The 26,473-nt window shown below is 49.1% G+C and overlaps 2 protein-coding genes across 2 annotated transcripts in view; one reads left to right on the top strand and one right to left on the bottom strand.

Annotated features, from left to right (window-relative positions):
• LOC135526866 (protein numb homolog) overlaps positions 1–22,233 on the top strand; it is a 64,071-nt gene extending 41,838 nt beyond the window's left edge. Inside the window, 8 exon segments of the mRNA XM_064955536.1 lie at positions 3,878–3,952; positions 11,379–11,411; positions 12,459–12,476; positions 12,623–12,697; positions 19,805–19,945; positions 21,308–21,464; positions 21,467–21,505; positions 21,905–22,233. Coding sequence (XP_064811608.1) covers positions 3,878–3,952; positions 11,379–11,411; positions 12,459–12,476; positions 12,623–12,697; positions 19,805–19,945; positions 21,308–21,464; positions 21,467–21,505; positions 21,905–22,233 — 867 coding nt within the window.
• Positions 22,234–22,918: 685 nt separating this feature from the next.
• The window catches only part of LOC135526865 (protein numb homolog), an 81,426-nt gene continuing 77,871 nt past the window's right edge, over positions 22,919–26,473 (bottom strand). The window contains exons 10-11 of the mRNA XM_064955534.1: positions 26,248–26,333; positions 22,919–23,227 (exon numbers count right to left, since the gene is read on the bottom strand). Coding sequence (XP_064811606.1) covers positions 22,919–23,227; positions 26,248–26,333 — 395 coding nt within the window. The remainder of the gene's footprint in view (positions 23,228–26,247; positions 26,334–26,473) is intronic.

Below are 26,473 nucleotides of genomic sequence, written 5' to 3'. Positions count from 1 at the left end.
CACTGGTAACCTTCTGCCTAACCCTGACCTTAACTACACTGGTAACCTTCTGCCTAACCCTGACCTTAACCACACTGGTAACCTTCTGCCTAACCCTGACCTTAACTACACTGGTAACCTTCTGCCTAACCCTGACCTTAACTACACTGGTAACCTTCTGCCTAACCCTGACCTTAACTACACTGGTAACCTTCTGCCTAACCCTGACCTTAACTACACTGGTAACCTTCTGCCTAACCCTGACCTTAACTACACTGGTAACCTTCTGCCTAACCCTGACCTTAACTACACTGGTAACCTTCTGCCTAACCCTGACCTTAACTACACTGGTAACCTTCTGCCTAACCCTGACCTTAACTACACTGGTAACCTTCTGCCTAACCCTGACCTTAACCACACTGGTAACCTTCTGCCTAACCCTGACCTTAACCACACTGGTAACCTTCTGCCTAACCCTGACCACACTGGTAACCTTCTGCCTAACCCTGACCACACTGGTAACCTTCTGCCTAACCTTAACTACACTGGTAACCTTCTGCCTAACCTTAACTACACTGGTAACCTTCTGCCTAACCCTGACCTTAACCACACTGGTAACCTTCTGCCTAACCCTGACCTTAACCACACTGGTAACCTCTTGCCTAACCCTGACCTTAACCACACTGGTAACCTTCTGCCTAACCCTGACCTTAACCACACTGGTAACCTTCTGCCTAACCCTGACCTTAACCACACTGGTAACCTCTTGCCTAACCCTGACCTTAACCACACTGGTAACCTTCTGCCTAACCCTGACCTTAACCACACTGGTAACCTTCTGCCTAACCCTGACCTTAAATTAAGACCAAACAGGACATTTTTTTTGTTTTCATACATTTTTCCGATATAGCCAACAAGAGGAAACCGTCCAGGCGGGACCACTGTGACACACACACACACGGGGGGGGGGGGGGGGCTGTTAATAGTCACATGCTCCAAATACAACAGGTTTTGACCTCACCGTGAAATAATTATTTACAAGCCATTAACCAACAGTGCTTTAAGGAGTTAAGAAACAAATAGAAAATAAAAAAAGTAACATAATTACAACGGCAGCAGTAAAATAACAAGCGAGACGGGCGGGTACCGGTACAGAGTCCATGTGAGGGGGGGGCGGGTACCGGTACAGAGTCCATGTGAGGGGGGGGGTACCGGTACAGAGTCCATGTGAGGGGGGGTACCGGTACAGAGTCCATGTGAGGGGGGGGGGGTACCGGTACAGAGTCCATGTGAGGGGGGTACCGTACAGAGTCCATGTGAGGGGGGTACCGGTACAGAGTCCATGTGAGGGGAGGGGGGAGGGGAGGGAGGGGGTACCGGTACAGAGTCCATGTGAGGGGGGGGTACCGGTACAGAGTCCATGTGAGGGGGGGGTACCGGTACAGAGTACATGTGAGGGGGGAGGGGGTACCGGTACAGAGTCCATGTGAGGGGGGTACCGGTACAGAGTCCATGTGAGGGGGGGCACCGGTACAGAGTCCATGTGAGGGGGGGTACCGGTACAGAGTCCATGTGAGGGGGGGGTACCGGTACAGAGTCCATGTGAGGGGGAGGGGGTACCGGTACAGAGTCCATGTGAGGGGGGGGGGGGAGGGGGTACCGGTACAGAGTCCATGTGAGGTGAGGGGAGGGGGAGGGGAGGGAGGGGGTACCGGTACAGAGTCCATGTGAGGGTGGGGGGGAGGGGAGGGACGGGGGTACCGGTACAGAGTCCATGTGAGGGGGGGTACCGGTACAGAGTCCATGTGAGGTGAGGGGAGGGGGGGGAAGGGGGTACCGGTACAGAGTCCATGTGGGGGGGGGCACCGGTACAGAGTCCATGTGAGGGGAGGGAGGGAGGGGGTTACCGGTACAGAGTCCATGTGAGGGGGGTGTACCGGTACAGAGTCCATGTGAGGGGGGGTACCGGTACAGAGTCCATGTGAGGGGGGGTACCGGTACAGAGTCCATGTGAGGGGGGGTACCGGTACAGAGTCCATGTGAGGGGGGGGGTACCGGTACAGAGTCCATGTGAGGGGGGGTACCGGTACAGAGTCCAAGTGAGGGGAGGGGAGGGAGGGGGGTACCGGTACAGAGTCCATGTGAGGGGAGGGAGGGGGGGCACCGGTACAGAGTCCATGTGAGGGGGGGTACCGGTACAGAGTCCAAGTGAGGGGAGGGAGGGGGGTGCGTACAGAGTCCATGTGAGGTGAGGGGAGGGGGGAGGGAAGGGGGTACCGGTACAGAGTCCATGTGAGGGGGGGTACCGGTACAGAGTCCATGTGAGGGGAGGGGGAGGGGGTACCGGTACAGAGTCCATGTGAGGGGAGGGAGGGGGTACCGGTACAGAGTCCATGTGGGGGGGGGGGGGGGGTGCGGTACAGAGTCCATGTGAGGGGGGGGGGGGGGTACGGTACAGAGTCCATGTGAGGGGAGGGGGGTGGCACCACCGGTTAGTCGAGGTAATATGTACCTGTAGGGGGAGTTATTAAAGTGACTATGCGTAGATAATAAACAGAGTAGCAGCAGCGTAGAAGAGGCTTCTGGGTAGTTTCAAACCACATAGCTGGAGCCCTGAGCTGACACATTTTACACCTCATCTCTTCTAGTTATACTAACCTTATAGGTAGTTAGTAACAGTGACCATAGCACACACCCTTACAAGGCAGGGGTTACCCCAAAATCACACTGTCCCAAATGGCACCCTAATCCCTAAGTCTACTGTCTATTAATATAACTTACAGAAACCAGTCCTATAGTGCATCCCAAATGGCACCCTAATCTCTATGGGCCCTCGACAAAAGTATGTTTCCATTTGAGACACCATCATTCACAGGAGCAGGAAGGACCCGTTGGCACGGGGACCTTTTGGGGCCCCCTGGGAGGGAGAAGCAGGAAGGACCCGTTGGCACGGGGACCTTTTGGGGCCCGCTGGGAGGGAGAAGCAGGAAGGACCCGTTGGCACGGGGACCTTTTGGGGCCCCCTGGGAGGGAGAAGCAGGAAGGACCCGTTGGCACGGGGACCTTTGGGGCCCCCTGGGAGGGAGAAGCAGGAAGGACCCGTTGGCACGGGACCTTTTGGGGCCCCCTGGGAGGGAGAAGCAGGAAGGACCCGTTGGCACGGGACCTTTTGGGGCCCCCTGGGAGGGAGAAGCAGGAAGGACCCGTTGGCACGGGGACCTTTTGGGGCCCCCTGGGAGGGAGAAGCAGGAAGGACCCGTTGGCACGGGGACCTTTTGGGCCCCTGGGAGGGAGAAGCAGGAAGGACCCGTTGGCACGGGGACCTTTTGGGGCCCCCTGGGAGGGAGAAGCAGGAAGGACCCGTTGGCACGGGGACCTTTTGGGGCCCCCTGGGAGGGAGAAGCAGGAAGAGGACGTAACAACTCGCAACATGCTGGCACAGTTTCTTCTACCGGAGTCACTAACTCTCTCTCTCTCTCTCTCTCTCTCTCTCTCTCTCTCTCTCTCTCTCTCTCTCTCTCTCTCTCTGTCTCTCTGTCTCTCTGTGTCTCTCTCTCTCTCTCTCTCTCTCTGTCTCTCTCTGTCTCTCTCTGTCTCTCTGTGTCTCTCTGTGTCTCTCTCTGTCTCTCTCTCTCTGTGTCTCTCTGTCGCTCTGTGTCTCTCTGTCGCTCTGTGTCTCTCTGTTGCTCTGTCTCTCTCTGTGTCTCTCTCTGTCTCTCTCTGTCTCTCTCTGTGTCTCTCTGTCTCTCTCTGTCTCTCTCTGTCTCTCTCTGTCTCTCTCTGTCTCTCTCTGTCTCTCTCTGTCTCTCTCTCTGTCTCTCTCTCTGTCTCTCTCTCTGTCTCTGTCTCTCTCTCTGTCTCTCTGTGTCTCTCTGTCGCTCTGTGTCTCTCTCTTTAGTACCTGGGTCATGTAGAGGTGGAGGAGTCAAGAGGAATGCACATCTGTGAGGATGCAGTGAAGCAGCTCAAGACGGTAGGTAGAGGTCTGTCTGTCTTCCTGTCTGTCCTCCTGTCTGTCTCTCACACTCACTGGACCATATGTTTAAATACGCCCCCGTAGCTACAGAGCCTTCAAAGTATTCAGGCCCCTTGACTTTTCCCACCTTTTGTTACTTTAAACATTTATTCTAAAATGGATTACAGCTATTTTTTCCTTATCAAACCACACACAATAATATACCCATAATGACAAAGTGAAAACAGGTTTTAAGACATTTCTGCAAATGTATAAAAAAATATGTAAAACAGAAATACCTTATTTCTACTTAATTCCTTACGTAATTCAGACATTTTGCTATGAGACTTGAGCTCAGGTGCATCCTGTTTCCATTGATCATCCTTGAGATGTTTCTACAAAACATTTTGGCAGCATTGAAGGTTCCCAAGAACACAGTGGCCTCCCTCATTCTGAAAAGGAAGAAGTTTAGTAACACCAAGACTCTTTCCCAGAGCTGGGAGAAGGGCCTTGGTCAGGGAGGTGACCAAGAACCCCATGGTCAGTCTGACAGAGCTCCAGAGTTCCTCTGGGGAGATGAGAACCTTCCAGAAGGACAACCATCTCTGTAGCACTCCACCAATCCGGCCTTTATGGTAGAGTGGCCAGACGGGAAACCACTCCTCGGTAAAAGACATCATGATGTGGGGATGTTTTTAAACGGCAGGACCAGAGAGACTTGTCAAGATCGAGGCAAAGATGAACAGAGCAAAGTACAGAGAGATTCTGGATGGAAATGTGCTCCAGAGCTCTCAGGACCTCTGGGATGAAGGTTCACCTTCCAACAGGACAACGACCCTTAAGCACACAGCCAAGACAACGCAGGAGTGGCTTCGGGACAAGTCTCTGAATGTCCTTGAGTGGCCCAGCCAGAGCCTGGACTTGAACCTGATCAAACATCTCTGGAGAGACCTGAAAATAGCTGTGCAGCAACGCTCCCCATCCAATCTGACAGAGGTTGAGAGGATCTGCAGAGAAGAATGGGAGAAACTCCCCAAATACAGGTGTTCCAAGCTTGTAGCATCATACCCAAGAAGACTGGAGGCTGTAATCACTGGCAAAGGTGCTTCAACAAAGTACTGAGTAAAGGGTCTGAATACTTATGTAAATGTAATTTCTCAAAAACCTGTTTTTGCTTTGTCAATATGGGGTATTGTGTGTAGATTGAGGGGGGGGGGGCAATTTCATACATTTTAGAATAAGGCTGTAATGTAACAAAATGTGAAAAAAGTCAAGGGGTCAGAATACTTTACGAAGGCACTGTGTAGGCCTGTGGGCTCTCCAGAACAGGGAGCCCTCCTCTCCAAAACAGGGAGCCCTCCTCTCCTCTCCAGAACAGGGAGCCCTCCTCTCCTCTCCAGAACAGGGAGCCCTCCTCTCCTCTCCAAAACAGGGAGCCCTCCTCTCCTCTCCAGAACAGGGAGCCCTCCTCTCCTCTCCAGAACAGGGAGCCCTCCTCTCCTCTCCAGAACAGGGAGCCCTCCTCTCCTCTCCCAGAACAGGGAGCCCTCCTCTCCTCTCCAGAACAGGGAGCCCTCCTCTCCTCTCCAGAACAGGGAGCCCTCCTCTCCTCTCCAGAACAGGGAGCCCTCTCTCCTCTCCAGAACAGGGAGCCCTCCTCTCCTTCTCTCCAGAACAGGGAGCCCTCCTCTCCTCTCCAGAACAGGGAGCCCTCCTCTCCTCTCCAGAACAGGGAGCCCTCCTCTCCTCTCCAGAACAGGGAGCCCTCCTCTCCTCTCCAGAACAGGGAGCCCTCCTCTCCAGAACAGGGAGCCCTCCTCTCCAGAACAGGGAGCCCTCCTCTCCAGAACAGGGAGCCCTCCTCTCCAGAACAGGGAGCCCTCCTCTCCAGAACAGGGAGCCCTCCTCTCCAGAACAGGGAGCCCTCCTCTCCAGAACAGGGAGCCCTCCTCTCTCCAGAACAGGGAGCCCTCCTCTCCTCTCCAGAACAGGGAGCCCTCCTCTCCTCTCCAGAACAGGGAGCCCTCCTCTCCAGAACAGGGAGCCCTCCTCTCCCAGAACAGGGAGCCCTCCTCTCCAGAACAGGGAGCCCTCCTCTCCAGAACAGGGAGCCCTCCTCTCCAGAACAGGGAGCCCTCTCCTCTCCCTCTCCAGAACAGGGAGCCCTCCTCTCCTCTCCAGAACAGGGAGCCCTCCTCTCCTCTCCAGAACAGGGAGCCCTCCTCTCCTCTCCCAGAACAGGGAGCCCTCCTCCTCTCTCTCAGAACAGGGAGCCCTCCTCTCCTCTCAGAACAGGGAGCCCTCCTCTCCTCTCCAGAACAGGGAGCCCTCCTCTCCTCTCCAGAACAGGGAGCCCTCCTCTCCAGAACAGGGAGCCCTCCTCTCCAGAACAGGGAGCCCTCCTCTCCAGAACAGGGAGCCCTCCTCTCCAGAACAGGGAGCCCTCCTCTCCAGAACAGGGAGCCCTCCTCTCCAGAACAGGGAGCCCTCCTCTCCAGAACAGGGAGCCCTCCTATCCAGAACAGGGAGCCCTCCTCCTCCAGAACAGGGAGCCCTCCTCTCCTCTCCAGAACAGGGAGCCCTCCTCTCCTCTCCAGAACAGGGAGCCCTCCTCTCCAGAACAGGGAGCCCTCCTCTCCAGAACAGGGAGCCCTCCTCTCCAGAACAGGGAGCCCTCCTCTCTAGAACAGGGAGCCCTCCTCTCCAGAACAGGGAGCCCTCCTCTCCAGAACAGGGAGCCCTCCTCTCCAGAACAGGGAGCCCTCCTCTCCAGAACAGGGAGCCCTCCTCTCCAGAACAGGGAGCCCTCCTCTCCAGAACAGGGAGCCCTCCTCTCCAGAACAGGGAGCCCTCCTCTCCAGAACAGGGAGCCCTCCTCTCCAGAACAGGGAGCCCTCCTCTCCTCTCCAGAACAGGGAGCCCTCCTCTCCTCTCCAGAACAGGGAGCCCTCCTCTCCTCTCCAGAACAGGGAGCCCTCCTCTCCTCTCCAGAACAGGGAGCCCTCCTCTCCTCTCCAGAACAGGGAGCCCTCCTCTCCTCTCCAGAACAGGAGCCCTCCTCTCCAGAACAGGGAGCCCTCCTCTCCAGAACAGGGAGCCCTCCTCTCCAGAACAGGGAGCCCTCCTCTCCAGAACAGGGAGCCCTCCTCTCCAGAACAGGGAGCCCTCCTCTCCAGAACAGGGAGCCCTCCTCTCCAGAACAGGGAGCCCTCCTCTCCTGTCCAGAACAGGGAGCCCTCCTCTCCTGTCCAGAACAGGGAGCCCTCCTCTCCTCTCCAGAACAGGGAGCCCTCCTCTCCTGTCCAGAACAGGGAGCCCTCCTCTCCTCTCCAGAACAGGGAGCCCTCCTCTCCAGAACAGGGAGCCCTCCTCTCCAGAACAGGGAGCCCTCCTCTCCTGTCCAGAACAGGGAGCCCTCCTCTCCTGTCCAGAACAGGGAGCCCTCCTCTCCTGTCCAGAACAGGGAGCCCTCCTCTCCAGAACAGGGAGCCCTCCTCTCCAGAACAGGGAGCCCTCCTCTCCAGAACAGGGAGCCCTCCTCTCCTCTCCAAAACAGGGAGCCCTCCTCTCCTGTCCAGAACAGGGAGCCCTCCTCTCCTGTCCAGAACAGGGAGCCCTCCTCTCCTCTCCAGAACAGGGAGCCCTCCTCTCCTCTCCAGAACAGGGAGCCCTCCTCTCCTCTCCAGAACAGGGAGCCCTCCTCTCCAGAACAGGGAGCCCTCCTCTCCTCTCTATTCCCCATTTGTCTATTTGTAATCGCTCACCGTGTGGCGTCGTTAAGTGGCTAGTATCCTTTCATTCCCTGATTTGTTTCGAGCCAGTCTTCCCCTGTATCGGTCAGGGTCTGACCCTAGTGTGTTTCTAGCCAGTCTTCCCCTGTATCGGTCAGGGTTTGACCCTAGTGTGTTTCTAGCCAGTCTTCCCCTGTATCGGTCAGGGTCTGACCCTAGTGTGTTTCGAGCCAGTCTTCCCTGTATCGGTCAGGGTCTGACCCTAGTGTGTTTCGAGCCAGTCTTCCCCTGTATCGGTCAGGGTCTGACCCTAGTGTGTTTCGAGCCAGTCTTCCCTGTATCGGTCAGGGTCTGACCCTAGTGTGTTTCGAGCCAGTCTTCCCCTGTATCGGTCAGGGTCTGACCCTAGTGTGTTTCTAGCCAGTCTTCCCCTGTATCGGTCAGGGTCTGACCCTAGTGTGTTTCTAGCCAGTCTTCCCTGTATCGGTCAGGGTCTGACCCTAGTGTGTTTCTAGCCAGTCTTCCCTGTATCGGTCAGGGTCTGACCCTAGTGTGTTTCTAGCCAGTCTTCCCTGTATCGGTCAGGGTCTGACCCTGAATGTACACAGGAGCCATTTTTCATTTGAAACACTGCTACTCCACCCAGTGTACTGTAGTCTGGTTCTCCGGGTCTGAGGTACTGCTACTCCACCCAGTGTACTGTAGTCTGGTTCTCCGGGTCTGAGGTACTGCTACTCCACCCAGTGTACTGTAGTCTGGTTCTCCGGGTCTGAGGTACTGCTACTCCACCCAGTGTACTGTAGTCTGGTTCTCCAGGTCTGAGGTACTGCTACTCCACCCAGTGTACTGTAGTCTGGTTCTCCAGGTCTGAGGGTCTGGCTGTACTATCCCGTCTGGTCATCTGTTGAACCCAGCTTTACTCACTGAGCCCGGGGGGCCTGTCACCCAGACAGACACACCTGTAGCCTCGCTACTTCCATCTCTCACTATAGGTTCCAGAGGAATTAAAGGACCAACAGTGTTGGGACAGAAAGGGTGACTCTGTCTAGGAGAGCAGCCCTGACTCATTTGGGAGGGTGACTCTGTCTAGGAGCGCTGCCCTGCCTCATTTGGGAGGGTGACTCTGTCTAGGAGCGCTGCCCTGCCTCATTTGGGTGGGTGACTCTGTCTAGGAGCACTGCCCTGCCTCATTTGGGAGGGTGACTCTGTCTAGGAGAGCAGCCCTGCCTCATTTGGGAGGGTGACTCTGTCTAGGAGCGCTGCCCTGCCTCATTTGGGTGGGTGACTCTGTCTAGGAGCGCTGCCCTGCCTCATTTGGGAGGGTGACTCTGTCTAGGAGAGCAGCCCTGCCTCATTTGGGAGGGTGACTCTGTCTAGGAGCGCTGCCCTGCCTCATTTGGGAGGGTGACTCTGTCTAGGAGCGCTGCCCTGCCTCATTTGGGAGGGTGACTCTGTCTAGGAGCGCTGCCCTGCCTCATTTGGGAGGGTGACTCTGTCTAGGAGCGCAGCCCTGCCTCATTTGGGAGGGTGACTCTGTCTAGGAGCGCTGCCCTGCCTCATTTGGGAGGGTGACTCTGTCTAGGAGCGCAGCCCTGCCTCATTTGGGAGGCAGACTGCGAACCCTTGTTCTGAGAAATGAAGGCTATTCCATGTGAGAAATTGCCAAGAAACTGAAGATCTCTTACAATACTGTGTACTACTCCCTTCACAGAACAGCGCAAACTGTCTCTAACCAGAATAGAATGAGGAGTGGGAGGCTCTGGTGCACAACTGAGCAAGAGGACAAGTACATTAGAGTGTCTAGTTTGAGAAACGGACGCCTCACAAGTCCTCAACTGGCAGCTTCATTAAATAGTACCCTCAAAACACCAGCCTCAACGTCAACAGTGAAGAGGTGACTCCGGGATGCTGGAGCTCTCGACCTGCTCCACTACAGCCCTGTCGATGTGAATGGTGGCGTGCCCTGCCCTCCGTTTCCTGAAGTCCACGATAATCTCCTTTTAACCTGCTGACGTTGATGCGGAGGTTCTCCTGGCACCACACTGCCAGGTCTCTGACCTCCTCCCTATAGACTGTCTCATCGTTGTCAGAGATCAGGCTGATCTCCAACAACATGTAATGTTGGCGTTGGAGTCGTGCACGGCCAATCAGTCGTTGGTGAACAGGGAGTACAGGAGGGGACTAAGCACGTACCCCTGAGGGGCGCCCATGTTAAGGGGGGTGGTGTGTGTGTAACATCACGTTGGAGGCTGCAAACAGGGGCTTAACAAAATTATCAAGAACGCTGGATCTACCATCGGCACCAAGCAGGACGGCCTAGAGCCCGTGCTGGATAAGTTGGTCCTCAAAGAGATTAGAATTATGGTGGCAAACACTAGACAGCCCCTCTACAGTACCTGGAGCATCACAGTGATATAACCACCACTAGCCACAGTGATATAACCACCACTAGCCAGCCCCTCCACAGTACCTGCCTGGAGCATCGCAGTGCGATGACAGATTTTATTTTACTCAGGGCCAAAACAGAACATTTGCGCCGATCCTTCTTACCATGAGGCTTTTCAACACAAACACTTAGACACATCATCAATGGATATACAAAAAAACTGTGTCCATGTTGTTGTGTTTTTATGGTCTATTTACTGGTATTGATTGTTGCAGTCACATTTCCCCTCCAGTGGATTAATACAATACTATCTAATCTATTTTTACATGATCCCATGACCAGCACTTCATGGCGACAGGTTGAGTGCTACGGGGCCATAGTCACTTAGACAGGTTACCTTGGTGTTCTTGGGCACGGGACTATGGTGGTCTGTTTGTTGGTATTACAGACTCGGACAGGGAGAGGTTGAAACATGACAGTGAAGACGCTTGCCAGCTGTCAGCACATGCTCTGAGTACGCGTGGGTCCTGGTAATCTGTCTTGTGAATATTAACCTGTTAAAGGTCTTACCCACATCGGCTACGGAGAGCGTGATCACACAGTCGTCCGGGAACAGCTGGTGCTCTCATGCATGGTTCAGTGTTGCTTGCCTCGAAGCGAGTATAGAAGGCGTTTAGCTCGTCTGGTAGGCTCGCGTCACTGTTCAGCTCGCGACTGGGTTCCACCTTTGTAATCCGTGATAGTTTTCAAGCACTGCCACATCTGACGAGCATCAGGTTGCAGTGGGATTGTGTCAGACTTATTGTCCCGCTCCTTGAAAGCAGCAGCTCTAGCCTTTAGGTCAGTGTAGATGTTGCCTGTAATCCATGGCTTCTGGTTGGGATATGTACGGTCACTTGTGGGGATGACTCGAGGCACTTTTTAATGAGCCAGTGACTGTGGTAAACTCCTCAACGTCAATATGAATCCCAGATGATTCACCTTCCAATATGATTCACCTTCCAATATGATTCACCTTCCAATATGATTCACCTTACAATATGATTCACCTTACAATTTTAATCACCTTACTCCCCTCAAACTGGATCCCTCTATTCATCCATCTGTCGCTTCACTCACTTACTCATTCTTAATCAAGCTGCACTCCTCCAACCCCTCCTTCCCCCCATAAACAAAGGCATACACACCTGTCTTACACACACACACACATACACACCTATACCCTCACCTGGACATTCTAAATGTAGCCATCGGTCATCGGTAACATTGTGCGTCCTTGTCCCCCCCCACCCCCCACCCACCTTTTCCTGTACCAATCCCACAACAGGACAGGAAATTCTTCAAAGGCTTCTTTACTAAAGTAAGTTGTGCTTTTGTGTGTGAAGGCCTAGTGCCTGTCTCTTTCCTTGCCCTTAATATAACCCCCTCACTCTCTGATTATGGCTGACTACTACTGGGCCGGGCCACCAGGAACTGTCTGGGACCTCACCAACAAACTACCTAGAGACGTGTGTGTGTGTGTGTGTGTGTGTCTCACCAGCTCTTCTTCAATCAGAGAAGGATCAAGACGAGACCTGCATGAATGAGTTAGCCTGTCCTGTGTGTACCGTCTCTGTCTCTGTGTGTTATTTAACTTAAGGAACTGGTTGGCCTCTGTTTCAGTTGCTTTGTTGTAGTCAACTTTCTTCCTCATTCCAGTCTGGGTACTCACAAAACCTACTCATGACTTCCTCTCTCTTCCTCATTCTAGTCTGGGTACTCACAACACAACACCTACTCATGACTGCCTCTCTCTTCCTCATTCCAGTCTGGGTACTCACAACACAACACCTACTCATGACTTCCTCTCTCTTCCTCATTCCAGTCTGGGTACTCACAACACAACACCTACTCATGACTTCCTCTCTCTTCCTCATTCCAGTCTGGGTACTCACAACACCACACCTTCTCATGACTTCCTCTCTCTTCCTCATTCCAGTCTGGGTACTCACAACACCACACCTTCTCATGACTTCCTCTCTCTTCCTCATTCCAGTCTGGGTACTCACAACACCACACCTTCTCATGACTTCCTCTCTCTTCCTCATTCCAGTCTGGGTACTCACAACACCACACCTTCTCATGACTTCCTCTCTCTTCCTCATTCCAGTCTGGGTACTCACCACACCTTCTCATGACTTCCTCTCTCTTCCTCATTCCAGTCGGGGTACTCACAACACAACACCTACTCATGACTTCCTCTCTCTTCCTCATTCCAGTCTGGGTACTCACAACACAACACCTACTCATGACTTCCTCTCTCTTCCTCATTCCAGTCTGGGTACTCACAACACAACACCTACTCATGACTCTCTCTTAACCTTCCTTTAAAATGTTTGACTTTCAGTTGTTTTTCCTCTGTTTCCAGGTTGGGATTTGTGTTTGTGTGCGTGACATATGTGTGTCTCTCTCATCTCTGTAACTCTGCCGGTCTCTTTCTCATCTCTGTTTCTGTTTCTGTCAGCTTTGTTTCTCTCTCTGTCATCTCTCTGTGTCTCTGTCATCTCTGTGTGTGTGTCTCTTTGTCTGCAGGCAGGGAAGAAGGCAGTGAGAGCGGTGCTATGGGTCTCAGCAGACGGTCTCCGTGTAGTAGATGACAAAACTAAGGTAAGAGATCTCCTGCTATGCTGTCTGAACAGCGAGATCACACACCCGCGTGGCACAGACATAGTGTTTGTTTGAAAATCTAATCAAGCACTTCTTGAGAGCTCATGTTGCGCAACAGTTCTGTAGGCTATGCAATTGCGAGAGAAAACAGAGTGATGGCCTCTAATAAAAAGAGGAGGATCCCATCAGCTTTCTATAGGCCTACTTTATTTATTTCTCACATTGCTTCTCTTTACAACAGGAGTATAGCCTACCTGGCTGCCATGAAAATGAACCGCGGGAAAAGTGTGCCGTTTCGAGACAGGTGCATGATAATGGTCCATTCTAAATCCAAACAAATTTCACACATACACTAAATAATTTATGTAAATACAATATTAAGTCAAGAATAGTCTGATGGGTGACAATATTAGCCCAGAGAAAGAAGCAATGTATCACTTTTTCCTTCTTTTTTTTTTGCAACTTTTTCTAATCATAGTCGCACATCTCATGGAGCCTGGCCTATATGTTTTGATGAGGTTTGTAACACAACTGAAGTGGCCAAATAACGTGTTAAAATTAGGCACATTCATCTGCTTCACAACGGGTGTAGAGCCTAACTGGCCTGGAACGTTTTCTGACCCCTGGACTTTTTCCAAATTTTGTTACAGCCTTATTATAAAATTGACTAATTGTATTTTTTCTTCATCAATCTACACACAATACCCCATAATGACAAAGCAAAAACTATTTTGTTTGTGAATTTATAATAATGAAAACTGATTTACATAAGTATTCAGACCCTTTACTCAGTACTTTGTTGAAGCACCTTTTGGCAGCGATTACCGCCTCAAGTCTTCTTGGGTATGATGCTACAAGCTTGGAACACCTGTATTTGGGGAGTTTCTCCCATTCTTCTCTGCAGATCCTCTCAAGCTCTGTCAGGTTGGATGGGGAGCGTTGCTGCACAGCTATTTTCAGGTTTCTCCAGAGATGTTTGATCAGGTTCAAGTCCAGGCTCTGGCTGGGCCACTCAAGGACATTCAGAGACTTGTCCTGAAGCCACTCCTGCGTTGTCTTGGCTGTGTGCTTAAGGGTCGTTGTCCTGTTGGAAGGTGAACCTTCACCCCAGTCTGAGGTCCTGAGAGCTCTGGAGCAGGTTTTCATCAAGGATGTCTCTGTACTTTGTTCTGTTCATCTATCCCTCAATCCTGACTAGTCTCCCTGTCCCTTCCTCTGAAAAACATCCCCACAGCATGATGCTGCCACCACCATGCTTCACCGTAGGGATGATACCAGGTTTCCTCCAGACGTGACATTGGCATTCAGGCCAAAGAGTTTAATATTGGTTTCATCAGACCAGAGAATCTTGTTTCATGGTTTGAGAGTCCTTTAGGTGCCTTTTGGCAAACTCCAAGTGGGCTGTCATGTGCCTTTTACTGAGGAGTGGCTTCCGTCTGGCCACTCTACCATAAATGCCGGATTGGTGGAGTTCTGCAGAGATGGTTGTCCTTCTGGAAGGTTCTCCCATCTCCACAGAGGAAATCCAGAGCTCTGTCAGACTGACCATGGGGGTTCTTGGTCACCTCCCTGACCAAGGCCCTTCTCTCCCGATTACTCTGTTTGGCCGGGCAGCCAACTCCAGGAAGAGTCTTGGTGGTTCCAAACTTCATCAATTTAAGAATGATGGAGGCCACTGTGTTCTTGGACCTTCAATGTTGCAGACATTTTTTTGGTACCCTTCCCCAGATTTGTGACTCGACACAATCCTGTCTCAGAGCTCTACGAACAATTCCTTCGACCTCATGGACTTGGTTTTTGCTCTGGCATGCCTTTCCAAATCATGTCCAATCAATTGAATGTACCACAGCTGGACTCCAGCCAAGTTGTAGAAACATCTCAAGGATGATCAATGAAAACAGGATGCACCTGAGCTCAATTTAGAGCCTCAAAGCAAAGGGTCTTGATAATTCTGTTTTTTATTTTTAATACATTTGTAAAATAAAATCTATAAACCTTTTATTATGGGTTATTGTGTGTAGATTGAGGATTTTTAAAATGTAATTTTAGAATAAGGCTGTAACTTATCAAAATGTGGAAGAAGTCAAGAGGTCTAAATACTTTCCCTTCACTTTTGGGGAAGATAATGTTCACCATAAAAATGCACCTTTATAATAATTAATAATATTAATAATAATAATTAATTAAATGCATTAAATGCATTTGCATTTGTGGTCACTTTTGAGAATGGTGTTTTCCTGCTATTGGAACATTTGCGCTTATACCTTATACTGCCTTGTGCGCATTGCTGTGTTCATAATGTGAAGAAAACAGCCAAATAGTTTATCAGCATTTTAACCTAAACGTTCTGATCTGTTGCGTCAGCTAGTGGTTGTATTAATTTGAGATCTATCGCATCCCACTAATATTTATTTCTCGCACAGAATAGAATGGCTCAACTTTTGTACTATGGGGGATAGTAGATTGACATGGGCTAGTGCTTTTGCTGTTCGTTAGACCTACTCATCTTGTTGGCTGAAGAAAAGTAAATGTGGACAGTTCTTCCGATATCTTCAATATGCACCTCGGAATTGGATGAGGATGGGCACAGTCAAATCAAATGTTATTTGTCACATACACATGGTTAGCAGATGTTAATGCGAGTGGAGCAAAATGCTTGTGCTTCTAGTTCCGACAATGCAGTAATAACCAACAAGTAATCTAACTAACGATTCCAAAACTACTGTCTTATACACAAGTGTAAGGGGATAAAGAATATGTACATAAAGATATATGAATGAGTGATGGTGCAGAGCACCATAGGCAAGATACAGTAGATGGTATCGAGTACATTATATACATATGAGATGAGTATGGAAACAAAGTGGCATAGTTAAAGTGGCTAGTGATACATGTATTACTTAAGGATGCAGTAGATGATAGAGTACAGTATATACGTATACATATGAGATGAATAATGTAGGGTATGTAAACATTATATTAGGTAGCATTGTTTAAAGTGGCTAGTGATATATTTTACATAATTTCCCATCAATTCCCATTATTAAAGTGGCTGGAGTTGAGTCAGTGTGTTGGCAGCAGCCACTCAATGTTAGTGGTGGCTGTTTAACAGTCTGAATGCCTTGAGATGGAAGCTGTTTTTCAGTCTCTCGGTCCCAGCTTTGATGCCCCTGTACTGACCTCGCCTTCTGGATGATAGCGGGGTGAACAGGCAGTGGCTCGGGTGGTTGTTGTCGTTGATGATCTTTATGGCCTTCCTGTAACATCGGGTGGTGTAGGTGTCCTGGAGGGCAGGTAGTTTGCCCCCGGTGATGTGTTGTGCAGACCTCACTACCCTCTGGAGAGCCTTACGGTTGAGGGCGGAGCAGTTGCCGTACCAGGCGGTGATACAGCCCACCAGGATGCTCTCGATTGTGCATCTGTAGAAGTTTGTGAGTGCTTTTGGTGACAAGCCGAATTTCTTCAGCCTCTTGAGGTTGAAGAGGTGCTGCTACGCCTTCTTCACGATGCTGTCTGTGTGGGTGGACCAATTCAGTTTGTCTGTGATGTGTATGCCGAGGAACTTAAAACTTGCTACTCTCTCCACTACTGTTCCATCGATGTGGATAGGGGGGTGTTCCCTCTGCTGTTTCCTGAAGTCCACAATCATCTCCTTAGTTTTGTTGACGTTGAGTGTGAGGTTCTTTTCCTGACACCACACTCCGAGGGCCCTCACCTCCTCCCTGTAGGCCGTCTCGTCGTTGTTGGTAATCAAGCCTACCACTGTTGTGTCGTCCGCAAACTTGATGATTGAGTTGGAGGCGTGCGTGGCTACGCAGTCGTGGGTGAACAGGGAGTACAGGAGAGGGCTTAGAACGCACCCTTGTGGGGCGCCAGTGTTGAGGATCAGCAGGGTGGAGATGTTGTTGCCTACCCTCACCACCTGGGGGCGGCCCGTCAAGAGGTCCAGTACCCAGTTGCACAGGGCGGGGTCGAGACCCAGGGTCTCGAGCTTGATGACGAGCTTGGAGGGTACTATGGTGTTGAATGCCGAGCTGTAGTCGATGAACAGCATTCTCACATAGGTATTCCTCTTGTCCAGATGGGTTAGGGCAGTGTGCAGTGTGGTTGAGATTGCATCGTCTGTGGACCTATTTGGGCGGTAAGCAAATTGGAGTGGGTCTAGGGTGTCAGGTATGGTGGAGGTGATATGGTCCTTGACTAGTCTCTCAAAGCACTTCATGATGACGGAAGTGAGTGCTACGGGGCGGTAGTCGTTTAGCTCAGTTACCTTAGCTTTCTTGGGAACAGGAACAATGGTGGCCCTCTTGAGGCATGTGGGAACAGCAGACCGGAAAAGGCATGGATTTCTTTTAGGGTGCATTACGGCCACACAAAGGGGATGCCGCCGGGAAATTTGCGGCATTATCAAGTGCTTGTCAAATTATGAGTGAGAGACTGATGAAGTGAAGCCTGCGCAAAAAAAAATGCAGAGCGAAACGCATTTTTCAAATCACCATTAGTCATCATCATGGAGCCGTAGAATGTATGTAAAAATCCATGTAAAAAGCCCAACGTTTATAGAACAAGTGAAGTTCTATTAATAACTCTAAATGAAGCATCTAGGAGTTCTTAGCCACTCAGCACAGAATAGCCCCATGTGCACACTCCCTCAAATCGTACTATAATATAAACTAATGCCATGGAATTCTAAGCAGATCTTGTCTGTTAAATGAACTCGTGTAGCCCACAGCCATGTGTCACAGCCAGTTCAGGACCCTAACATAAGGACAACTCAGAGGATGCTATTCTGTCCTTCTGACTACATTTTCTTCATATCATGTTTCTTTAGACCTGTCTAAAATAAATAATGGATTTATTGTGAAGGTGTAGGATATATTACATGGATTTATTAAGACTTGTTAAAAATGTAGATGTTCCAAAGGTCTGCATCAATGGTTTGTAGGAAGCCAGGAGATTCTAAATATGTTTATGTTAAAGGTGCATTAACGTGAGACCGACCAGTTATTGTCTTGACAATCACCTGCTGACGAAATTTTGTGACCGCCACAACGTGTTGAAACCTCAGCCAGAGGAAATGCTTTGTGGAAGTTTGGCTTTTTCAAAAGAGGAAACTCTTACACCCCATTGACTTGCAAAAGTTTCACTTAAAAAAAAATAAAAAAAATAATGAACTAGTAATGTTTTGGTCTACTGAACGTTTGTCGACCCAACAGTATCTCTTTTTTTGTAGCTGGTTATATACTCCAGTACAGCTACTCTAGAAAAGTCCTTGATGGACCATGAGCACGGCATGTCCCTATTCAACTGTGGGATCTGCTGCCACCTGCTGGATGAAGCCAGTATTACATGGAGACTTATTGTGTCAAGCCAGAAGCATTATGAAGAAACTAACACTCCGTACATCCTTATGATACTTGTAGCCATACACCCTGCTGATACTTGTAGCCATACACCCTGCTGATACTTGTAGCCATACACCCTGCTGATACTTGTAGCCATACATCCTTATGATACTTGTAGCCATACACCCTGCTGATACTTGTAGCCATACACCCTGCTGATACTTGTAGCCATACACCCTGCTGATACTTGTAGCCATACACCCTGCTGATACTTGTAGCCATACATCCTTATGATACTTGTAGCCATACACCCTGCTGATACTTGTAGCCATACACCCTGCTGATACTTGTAGCCATACACCCTGCTGATACTTGTAGCCATACACCCTGCTGATACTTGTAGCCATACACCCTGCTGATACTTGTAGACATACACCCTGCTGATACTTGTAGCCATACACCCTGCTGATACTTGTAGACATACACCCTGCTGATACTTGTAGACATACACCCTGCTGATACTTGTAGCCATACACCCTGCTGATACTTGTAGCCATACACCCTGCTGATACTTGTGTCCATACATCCTGATGATACTTGTAGCCATACACCCTGATGATACTTGTAGCCATACACCCTGCTGATACTTGTAGCCATACACCCTGCTGATACTTGTAGCCATACACCCTGCTGATACTTGTAGCCATACACCCTGCTGATACTTGTGTCCATACATCCTGCTGATACTTGTAGCCATACACCCTGATGATACTTGTAGCCATACACCCTGCTGATACTTGTAGCCATACACCCTGCTGATACTTGTAGCCATACACCCTGCTGATACTTGTGACATCACTCACATGTCCTATCTACGTTCCTTTACATTGAAAGTACATCTGGACAGAATGTGTTTGATCATGTTGTAATGACAGTCGGGGTATTGTGTTCGTCAGGATAATGTGTCCTCTCTGTCAAACCGGACGTTTCTTCACTAGGAACCAGACACAACGGAACAGGGAAGGACCTATCTGAATTTGTCCAATGAAATGTCTAGTTTTCGTAGCAAAACATTTTTTTCGTTTCGAATAACCAGTTTCTAACTAATGAATACACCCCTTAGGTAATGCTGAAATAGTCCGTTTAATGATAATGTTGTGATGTGATGATGATGTAATGTGATGTTGTAATGATAATGTGATGGTGTGGTGATGTTGTAATGATAATGATGTAATGATAATGTGGTGATGTTGTAATGATAATGTGATGGTGTGGTGATGTTGTAATGATAATGTGATGGTGTGGTGATGTTGTAATGATAATGGTGTAATGATAATGTGGTGATGTTGTAATGATAATGTGATGGTGTGGTGATGTTGTAATGATAATGTGATAATGATGTAATGATAATGATGTAATGATAATGTGGTGATGTTGTAATGATAATGTGATAATGATGTAATGATAACGATGTAATGATAATGTGGTGATGTTGTAATGATAATGTGATGGTGTTGTGATGTCGTAATGATAATGTGATGGTGTGGTGATGTTGTAACGATAATGTGGTGATGTTGTAATGATAATGTGGTGATGGTGTAATGATAATGTGGTGATGGTGTAATGATAATGTGGTGATGTTGTAATGATAATGTGGCACTGCTGTAATGATAATGTGATGATGTTGTAATGATAATGCGATAACGATGTAATGATAATGTGATGATAGAATGATAATGATGTAATGATAATGTCTCTGTAGGACCTGATCCTAGACCAGACAATAGAGAAGGTATCGTTCTGCGCTCCGGACAGGAACTTTGAGAGAGCGTTCTCCTACATCTGTAGAGATGGAACAACGAGACGCTGGATCTGCCACTGCTTCATGGCTATCAAGGACTCGGTAAGACCCTAACCTGTTACCCTAACCCCTAAACCAGACCCTAACCTGTTACCCTAACCCCTAAACCAGGCCCTAACCTGTTACCCTAACCCCTAAACCAGACCCTAACCTGTTACCCTAAACCAGACACTAACCTGTTACCCTAACCCCTAAACCAGGCCCTAACCTGTTACCCTAACGCCTAAACCAGGCCCTAACCTGTTACCCTAACCCCTAAACCAGACCCTAACCTGTTACCCTCACCCCTAAACCAGACCCTAACCTGTTACCCTAACCCCTAAATCAGACCCTAACCTGTTACCCTAACCCCTAAACCAGACCCTAACCTGTTACCCTAACCTAAACCAGGCCCTAACCTGTTACCCTAACCCTAAACCAGGCCCTAACCTGTTACCCTAACCCCTAAACCAGACCCTAACCTGTTACCTAACCCTAAACCAGACCCTAACCTGTTACACTAACCCCTAAAGCAGGCCCTAACCTGTTACCCTAACCCCCTAAATCAGACCCTAACCTGTTACCCTAACCCCTAAACCAGGCCCTAACCTGTTACCCTAAACCAAACCCTAACCTGTTACCCTAACCCCTAAACCAGGCCCTAACCTGTTACCCTAACCCCTAAACCAGGCCCTAACCTGTTACCCTAACCTGTTACCCTAACCCCTAAACCAGGCCCTAACCTGTTACCCTAACCCCTAAACCAGACCCTAACCTGTTACCCTAAACCAGACCCTAACCTGTTACCCTAACCCCTAAACCAGACCCTAACCTGTTACCCTAACCCCTAAACTAGACCCTAACCTGTTACCTAACCCCTAAACCAGGCCTAACCTGTTACCTAACCCTAAACTAGACCCTAACCTGTTACCTAAACCAGGCCTAACCTGTTACCCTAACCCCTAAACTAGACCTTAACCTGTTACCCTAACCCTAAACCAGACCCTAACCTGTTACCCTAACCTAAACTAGACCTTAACCTGTTACCCTAACCCCTAAACCAGACCCTAACCTGTTACCCTAACCCCTAAATCAGACCCTAACCTGTTACCCTAACCCCTAAACAAGACCCTAACCTGTTACCCTAAACCAGACCCTAACCTGTTACCCTAAACCAGTCCCTAACCTGTTACCCTAACCCCTAAACCAGACCCTAAACCCCTAAACCAGACCCTAACCTGTTACCCTCACCCCTAAACCAGACCCTAACCTGTTACCCTAACCCCTAAACCAGACCCTCACCCCTAAACCAGACCCTCACCCCTAAACCAGACCCTAACCTGTTACCCTAACCCCTAAACCAGACCCTCACCCCTAAACCAGCCCATAACCCTTAACCTAACGTGGTGTTAACGTGGTGTAAAGGGAGAGCGTCTGAGCCACTCGGTGGGCTGTGCCTTAAGCTGCCTGTCTGGAGAGGAAACAGAAGAGAGAAAGGAGTGTGGTGTCACAGCAACCTTCGACTCCAACAGAACCACCTTCACCAGGGAGGGCTCGTTCAGAGTTACCACGGCGGAAGCCGCGGGCGAGAAGAGGTCATGAGGCAGTTGCAGGACAAGAAAGGTGTGTGTGTGTGTGTGTGTGTACTTATCGTTGCCCAGCGTCTACATCAGGGGCAGGCAACTAGATTTAACTGTTGGAGCAGATGGTCAGGGAGCTGGAACATAATTCTATTCATTTGTACACTTCAAATAACAATGACTAAGCCAAAAAATAGATTTTATTTGAACATTGAAAAAAAATGTACACCTTGACTACATTCAGATGTGATCATGTCTCTTTTTTTTATTCGTGGGACTACATATATTTTCTATTTTTCCCTCATTTTTAGCTGAATACATGGGTATTTTTACTGTCTTTTTTTGACCAAAAACTGAAATGAACTTTTGGGGCCTGTTGCCGACCCCTGGTCGACATGATGGATCTAATTTTGTCACCTTTACATTCTTCCTCTTCCCACAGCGGAGAGTGATGTCAAGTCCGCAATGCCTCTCTCCTCGGGTCCCAGTGTGGGTATAGTGAACCAGGCTGTGGCCCCTCTACCAGGGTCCCCCTCCTCCTCCCCTCCCCTGGGCATGGAGAGCACCCTGGGCCTCCAGGTTATCCCCCGCAGACACGCCCCAGTGGAGGCCCTGGCCAGACAGGGTTCCTTCAGAGGGTTCCCTGCCCTCAACAACAACTCCTCTCCCTTCAAACGGCAGCTGTCCCTCAGGATGAACGATCTTCCCTCTACCATGCAGAGGAAGTCTGACTTCCCCATGAAGAACACAGGTACTGCCCCTTTTATATAGGCATTGTTCCATGTAGCAGGTAGCCTCCAGGTAAACCGCCTCCCATCAGACAGTGTCATCATCCATTAATGCTGCGTAATGAAATTCTGTAGTGAAATCAAATCAAACTTTATTAGTCACATGCACCAAATACAACAACCTTACAGTGAAACGCTTACTAACAAGTCCTTCACCAACAGTTCAACAAGAGTTAAGAAAACATTTACCAAGTAGACTAAAATAAAAAAATAACATTTTATTTGTCACATACACATGGTTATAATAAAAATAATAATAAAAAGTAACACTAACAATAACGAGGCTATATTTTTTTATTTTACCTTTATTTAACCAGGCAAGTCAGTTAAGAACAAATTCTTATTTTCAATGAGGGCCTAGGAACAGTGGGTTAACTGCTTGTTCAGGGGCAGAACGACAGATTTTGTACCTTGTCAGCTCGGGGGTTTGAACTTGCAACCTTTCGGTTACTAGTCCAATGCTCGAACCACTAGGCTACCCTGTACGGGTACAGGAGGTACCCGTACCGAGTCAATGTGCGGGAGTCAGTTGAGGTAATCTGTACATGTAGGTGGGGGTGAAGTGACTATGCATAGATAATAAACAGCGAGTAGCAGCAGTGTACAAAAAGGGAGGGGGTTGTCAATGTAAATTGTCCGGGGGCCATTTGATTAATTGTTCAGCAGTCTTATGGCTTGGGGGTAGAAGCTGTTGAGGAGCCTTTTGGTCCGAGACTTGGTGCTCCGGTACCGCTTGCCGTGCGGTAGTAGAGAAAACCGTCTATAGGTGAGTCTCTGACAATTTTATGGTCTTTCCTCTGATACCGCCTATTATAGAGGTCCTGGATGAAAGGAAGCTTGGCCCCAGTGATGTACTGGGCCGTTCGCACTACCCTCTGTAGGGCCTTGCGATCAGATGCCGAGCGGTTGCCATACCAGGCAGTGATGCAACCGGTCAGGATGCTCTCGATGGTGCAGCTGTAGAACCTTTTGAGGATCTGGGGACCCATGCCAAATCTTTCCAGTCTCCTGAGGGGGAAAAGGTTTTGTCGTGCCCTCTTCACGACGTCTTGGTGTGTTTGGACCATGACGGTTTGTTGGTGATGTGGACACTAAGGAACTTAACTCTCGACCCGCTCCACTTCAGCCCATCGATGAGAATGGGGTCGTGCTCGGTCCTCCTTTTCCTGTAGTCCACGATCAGTTCCTTTGTCTTGCTGACATTGAGGGAAAGGTTCTTGTCCTGGCACCAAACTGCCAGTTCTCTGACCTCCTCCCTATAGGCCGTCTCATCGTTGTCGGTGATTAGTCCTAGCACTGTTGTCGTCCGCAAACTTAATGATGGTGTTGGAGTCTTGTTTGGCCACACAGTCATGGTTGAACAGGGAGTACAGCAGAGGACTAAGTGCACACCCCTGAGGGGCCCCAATGTTTGTTTAGGGTGTCTGGGAGGATGCTGTTGATGTGAGCCATGACCAGCCTTTCAAAGCACTTCATGGCTACCAACGTGAATGCCACGGGGCGGTAATCATTTAAGGTTTCCTTCGCTTCCTTGGGCACTGGGGCTATGGTGGTCTGCTTGAAACGTGTAGGTGTTACAGACTCTGACAGGTAGAGGTTGAAAATGTCAGTGAAGAATCTTGAAATTTGGTCCATGCATGCTTTGAGTACACGTCCTAGTAATCTGTCTGGCCCTGCAGCTTTGTGAAGGTTGATCTTTTTAAAGGTTTTGTTCATATCGGCTACCGAGAGCATTATCACGACAGCTCTAGCCTTTAGCTCGATGCGGACGTTGCCTGTAATCCATTGCTTCTGGTTGGGATATGTACGTACAGTCACTGTGGGGACGTCGTCGTTGATGCATTTACTGTTGCAGCCGATGACTGAGGTGGTATACTCTTCAATGTCATTGGATGAATCCCGGGAACATATTCCAGTCTGTGCTAGTAAAACACAGTCTTGTAGCGTAGCATCTGAGTCATCTGACCACTTCCGTATTGAGCGAGTCACTGGTACTTCCTGCTTTAGTTTTTGCTCGTAAGCAGGAATCAGGAGGATATAATTATGGTCAGATTTGCCAAATGGAGAGCTTTGTACGCGTCTCTGTATGTGGAGTAAAGGTGGTCTAGGATTGATTTATTTTTTTCCTCTGGTTGCGCATGTGACATGCTGGTAAAAATGTGGTAAAACTAATTTAAGTTTCCCTGCATTAAAGTCCCCGGCTGCTAGGAGCGTTGCTTCTGGGTGAGCGTTTTCTTCTTTGCTTATGGCCTAATAGAGCTGCTTGAGAGCGGTCTTAGTGCCAGCATCGGTCTGTGGTGGTAAATAGATGGCTACGCATAATACAGATGAGAGCTCTCTTGGTAGATAGTGTGGTCTACAGCTTATCATAAGGTACTCTACCTCAGGTGAGCAATACCTCGAGACGTCTTTAATATTAGACATCGCACACCAGCTGTTATTGACAAATAGACACACACCCCCACCCCTCGTCTTACCAGAGGTAGCGTCTCTGTTCTGCCGGTGTATGGAAAATCTTGCTAGCTCTATATTGTCCGTATCGTCGTTCAACCACATCTCGGTGAAACATAAGATGTTACAGTTTTTGATGTCTCGTTGGTAGGATAATCGTCGGTCATCAATTTGTATTTTCCAATGTTTGCGCGTTAGCAAGAAGAACGGATGGCAATGGGAGTTTACTCGCTCGCCTACGGATTCTCAGAAGGCTACCCGATCTGCGTCCCCTTATTTCCTGCTTCTTTTCTTCACGCAAAAGGATCAGGGCCTGTTCCAGTCAAACTTGTTAAAGGAAAAACTTTTCTTCCAATCGCTGTTCTCATGTCCAGAAGTTAATTTCGTTCATAAGAGAAGGTAGCAGCAACATTATGTACACAATAAGTTAAAAGATAAGTTACACAAAATGAAGGGAAAATGGTTGTTTGGTAGATTGTAAACCGTCAGCCATGTTCTTCGGCGCCATCTTGTTCATGACGTCATCCCACATTTTTAGTGGGTATGTGTCCAACGCTTAAACGTTCCCCTTCTGCTACTATTTCTGTCAAGTCTACACATACAACCACACAGAAGCCACTGCAACGCAATGCAAAGCAAGGTAAATGGAAATTAATGTTTGCCTGGTGTACCAAAACGCAATGGCGGCGGTGTGATCCAGACGTTAGAGCACTTGGCCATTAACCAAAAGGTTGCTGGTTTGAATCCCGGAGCCAACGGGGCTGGAGTGGGCAAGGAACTTAACTTTTTAATGGCTCCAGTGAAGGCCATGACCCTTGATAATGACTGATAGGTGTCTCAGGCATTTGGGGTGTGCAACAAAACACCATTTCTAATTCAAACATTGTGTGAAATGGGACAATTTTTTTAATTTTTTTAACTAGGCAAGTCAGTTAAGAACAAATTCTTATTTTCAATGACAGCCTAGGAACAGTGGGTTAACTGCCTGTTCAGGGGCAGAACGACAGATTTGTACCTTGTCAGCTCGGGGGTTTGAACTTGCAACCTTCCGGTTACTAGTCCAACGCTCTAACCACTAGGCTACCCTGCCGCCCCAAATAGAAACACCTACCACATTATTGTTATGTTTGACGTGACTAATTAACCAGCTAAACATTTAAATACAGTCTGGATGAAATGCCAACAACCCTAGTATGTTTAAAATACAGTCAGGTAAAATATAGTCAGGTAGAATATGGTCAGGTAAAACACGGTCAGGTAAAATATGGTCAGGTAAAATATGGTCAAGTAAAATATGGTCAGGTAAAACACGGTCAGGTAAAACACGGTCAGGTAAAACATGGTCAGGTAAAACATGGTCAGGTAAAATACGGTCAGGTGTAACACGGTCAGGTAAAACACGGTCAGGTAAAACATGGTCAGGTAAAATACGGTCAGGTGTAACACGGTCAGGTAAAACACGGTCAGGTAACTTTGAAATGTTATTTTCTTGTGTTCCAGTCCCGGAGATGGAGGGAGAGGGGGACAGCATCAGCTCGTTGTGTACCCAGATCGCCTCAGCATTCAGTGGGCCTCCTGAAGACCCCTTCTCCCAGGCCCCCATGCCCCGACCAGCTTCCTCCCCACAGTCACCTGTAGCGCCCCCAGGGGCTCAGCCAGGTAACTACACTGACAGATTCAACTGTTGCTACGCAAAATTACACTACAACTGTGTGTGTGTGTGCTTGTGACACTGTCTGTGTGTGACACTCTGTCTGTGTGTGACACTCGCT

The sequence above is a fragment of the Oncorhynchus masou genome, chromosome 32 (genome assembly GCF_036934945.1).
Source record: "Oncorhynchus masou masou isolate Uvic2021 chromosome 32, UVic_Omas_1.1, whole genome shotgun sequence".
NCBI classification, from domain to species: domain Eukaryota; kingdom Metazoa; phylum Chordata; class Actinopteri; order Salmoniformes; family Salmonidae; genus Oncorhynchus; species Oncorhynchus masou.
Note: the sequence above shows the minus strand (reverse complement) of the source record. Positions and strands in the feature narration are given on the sequence as shown.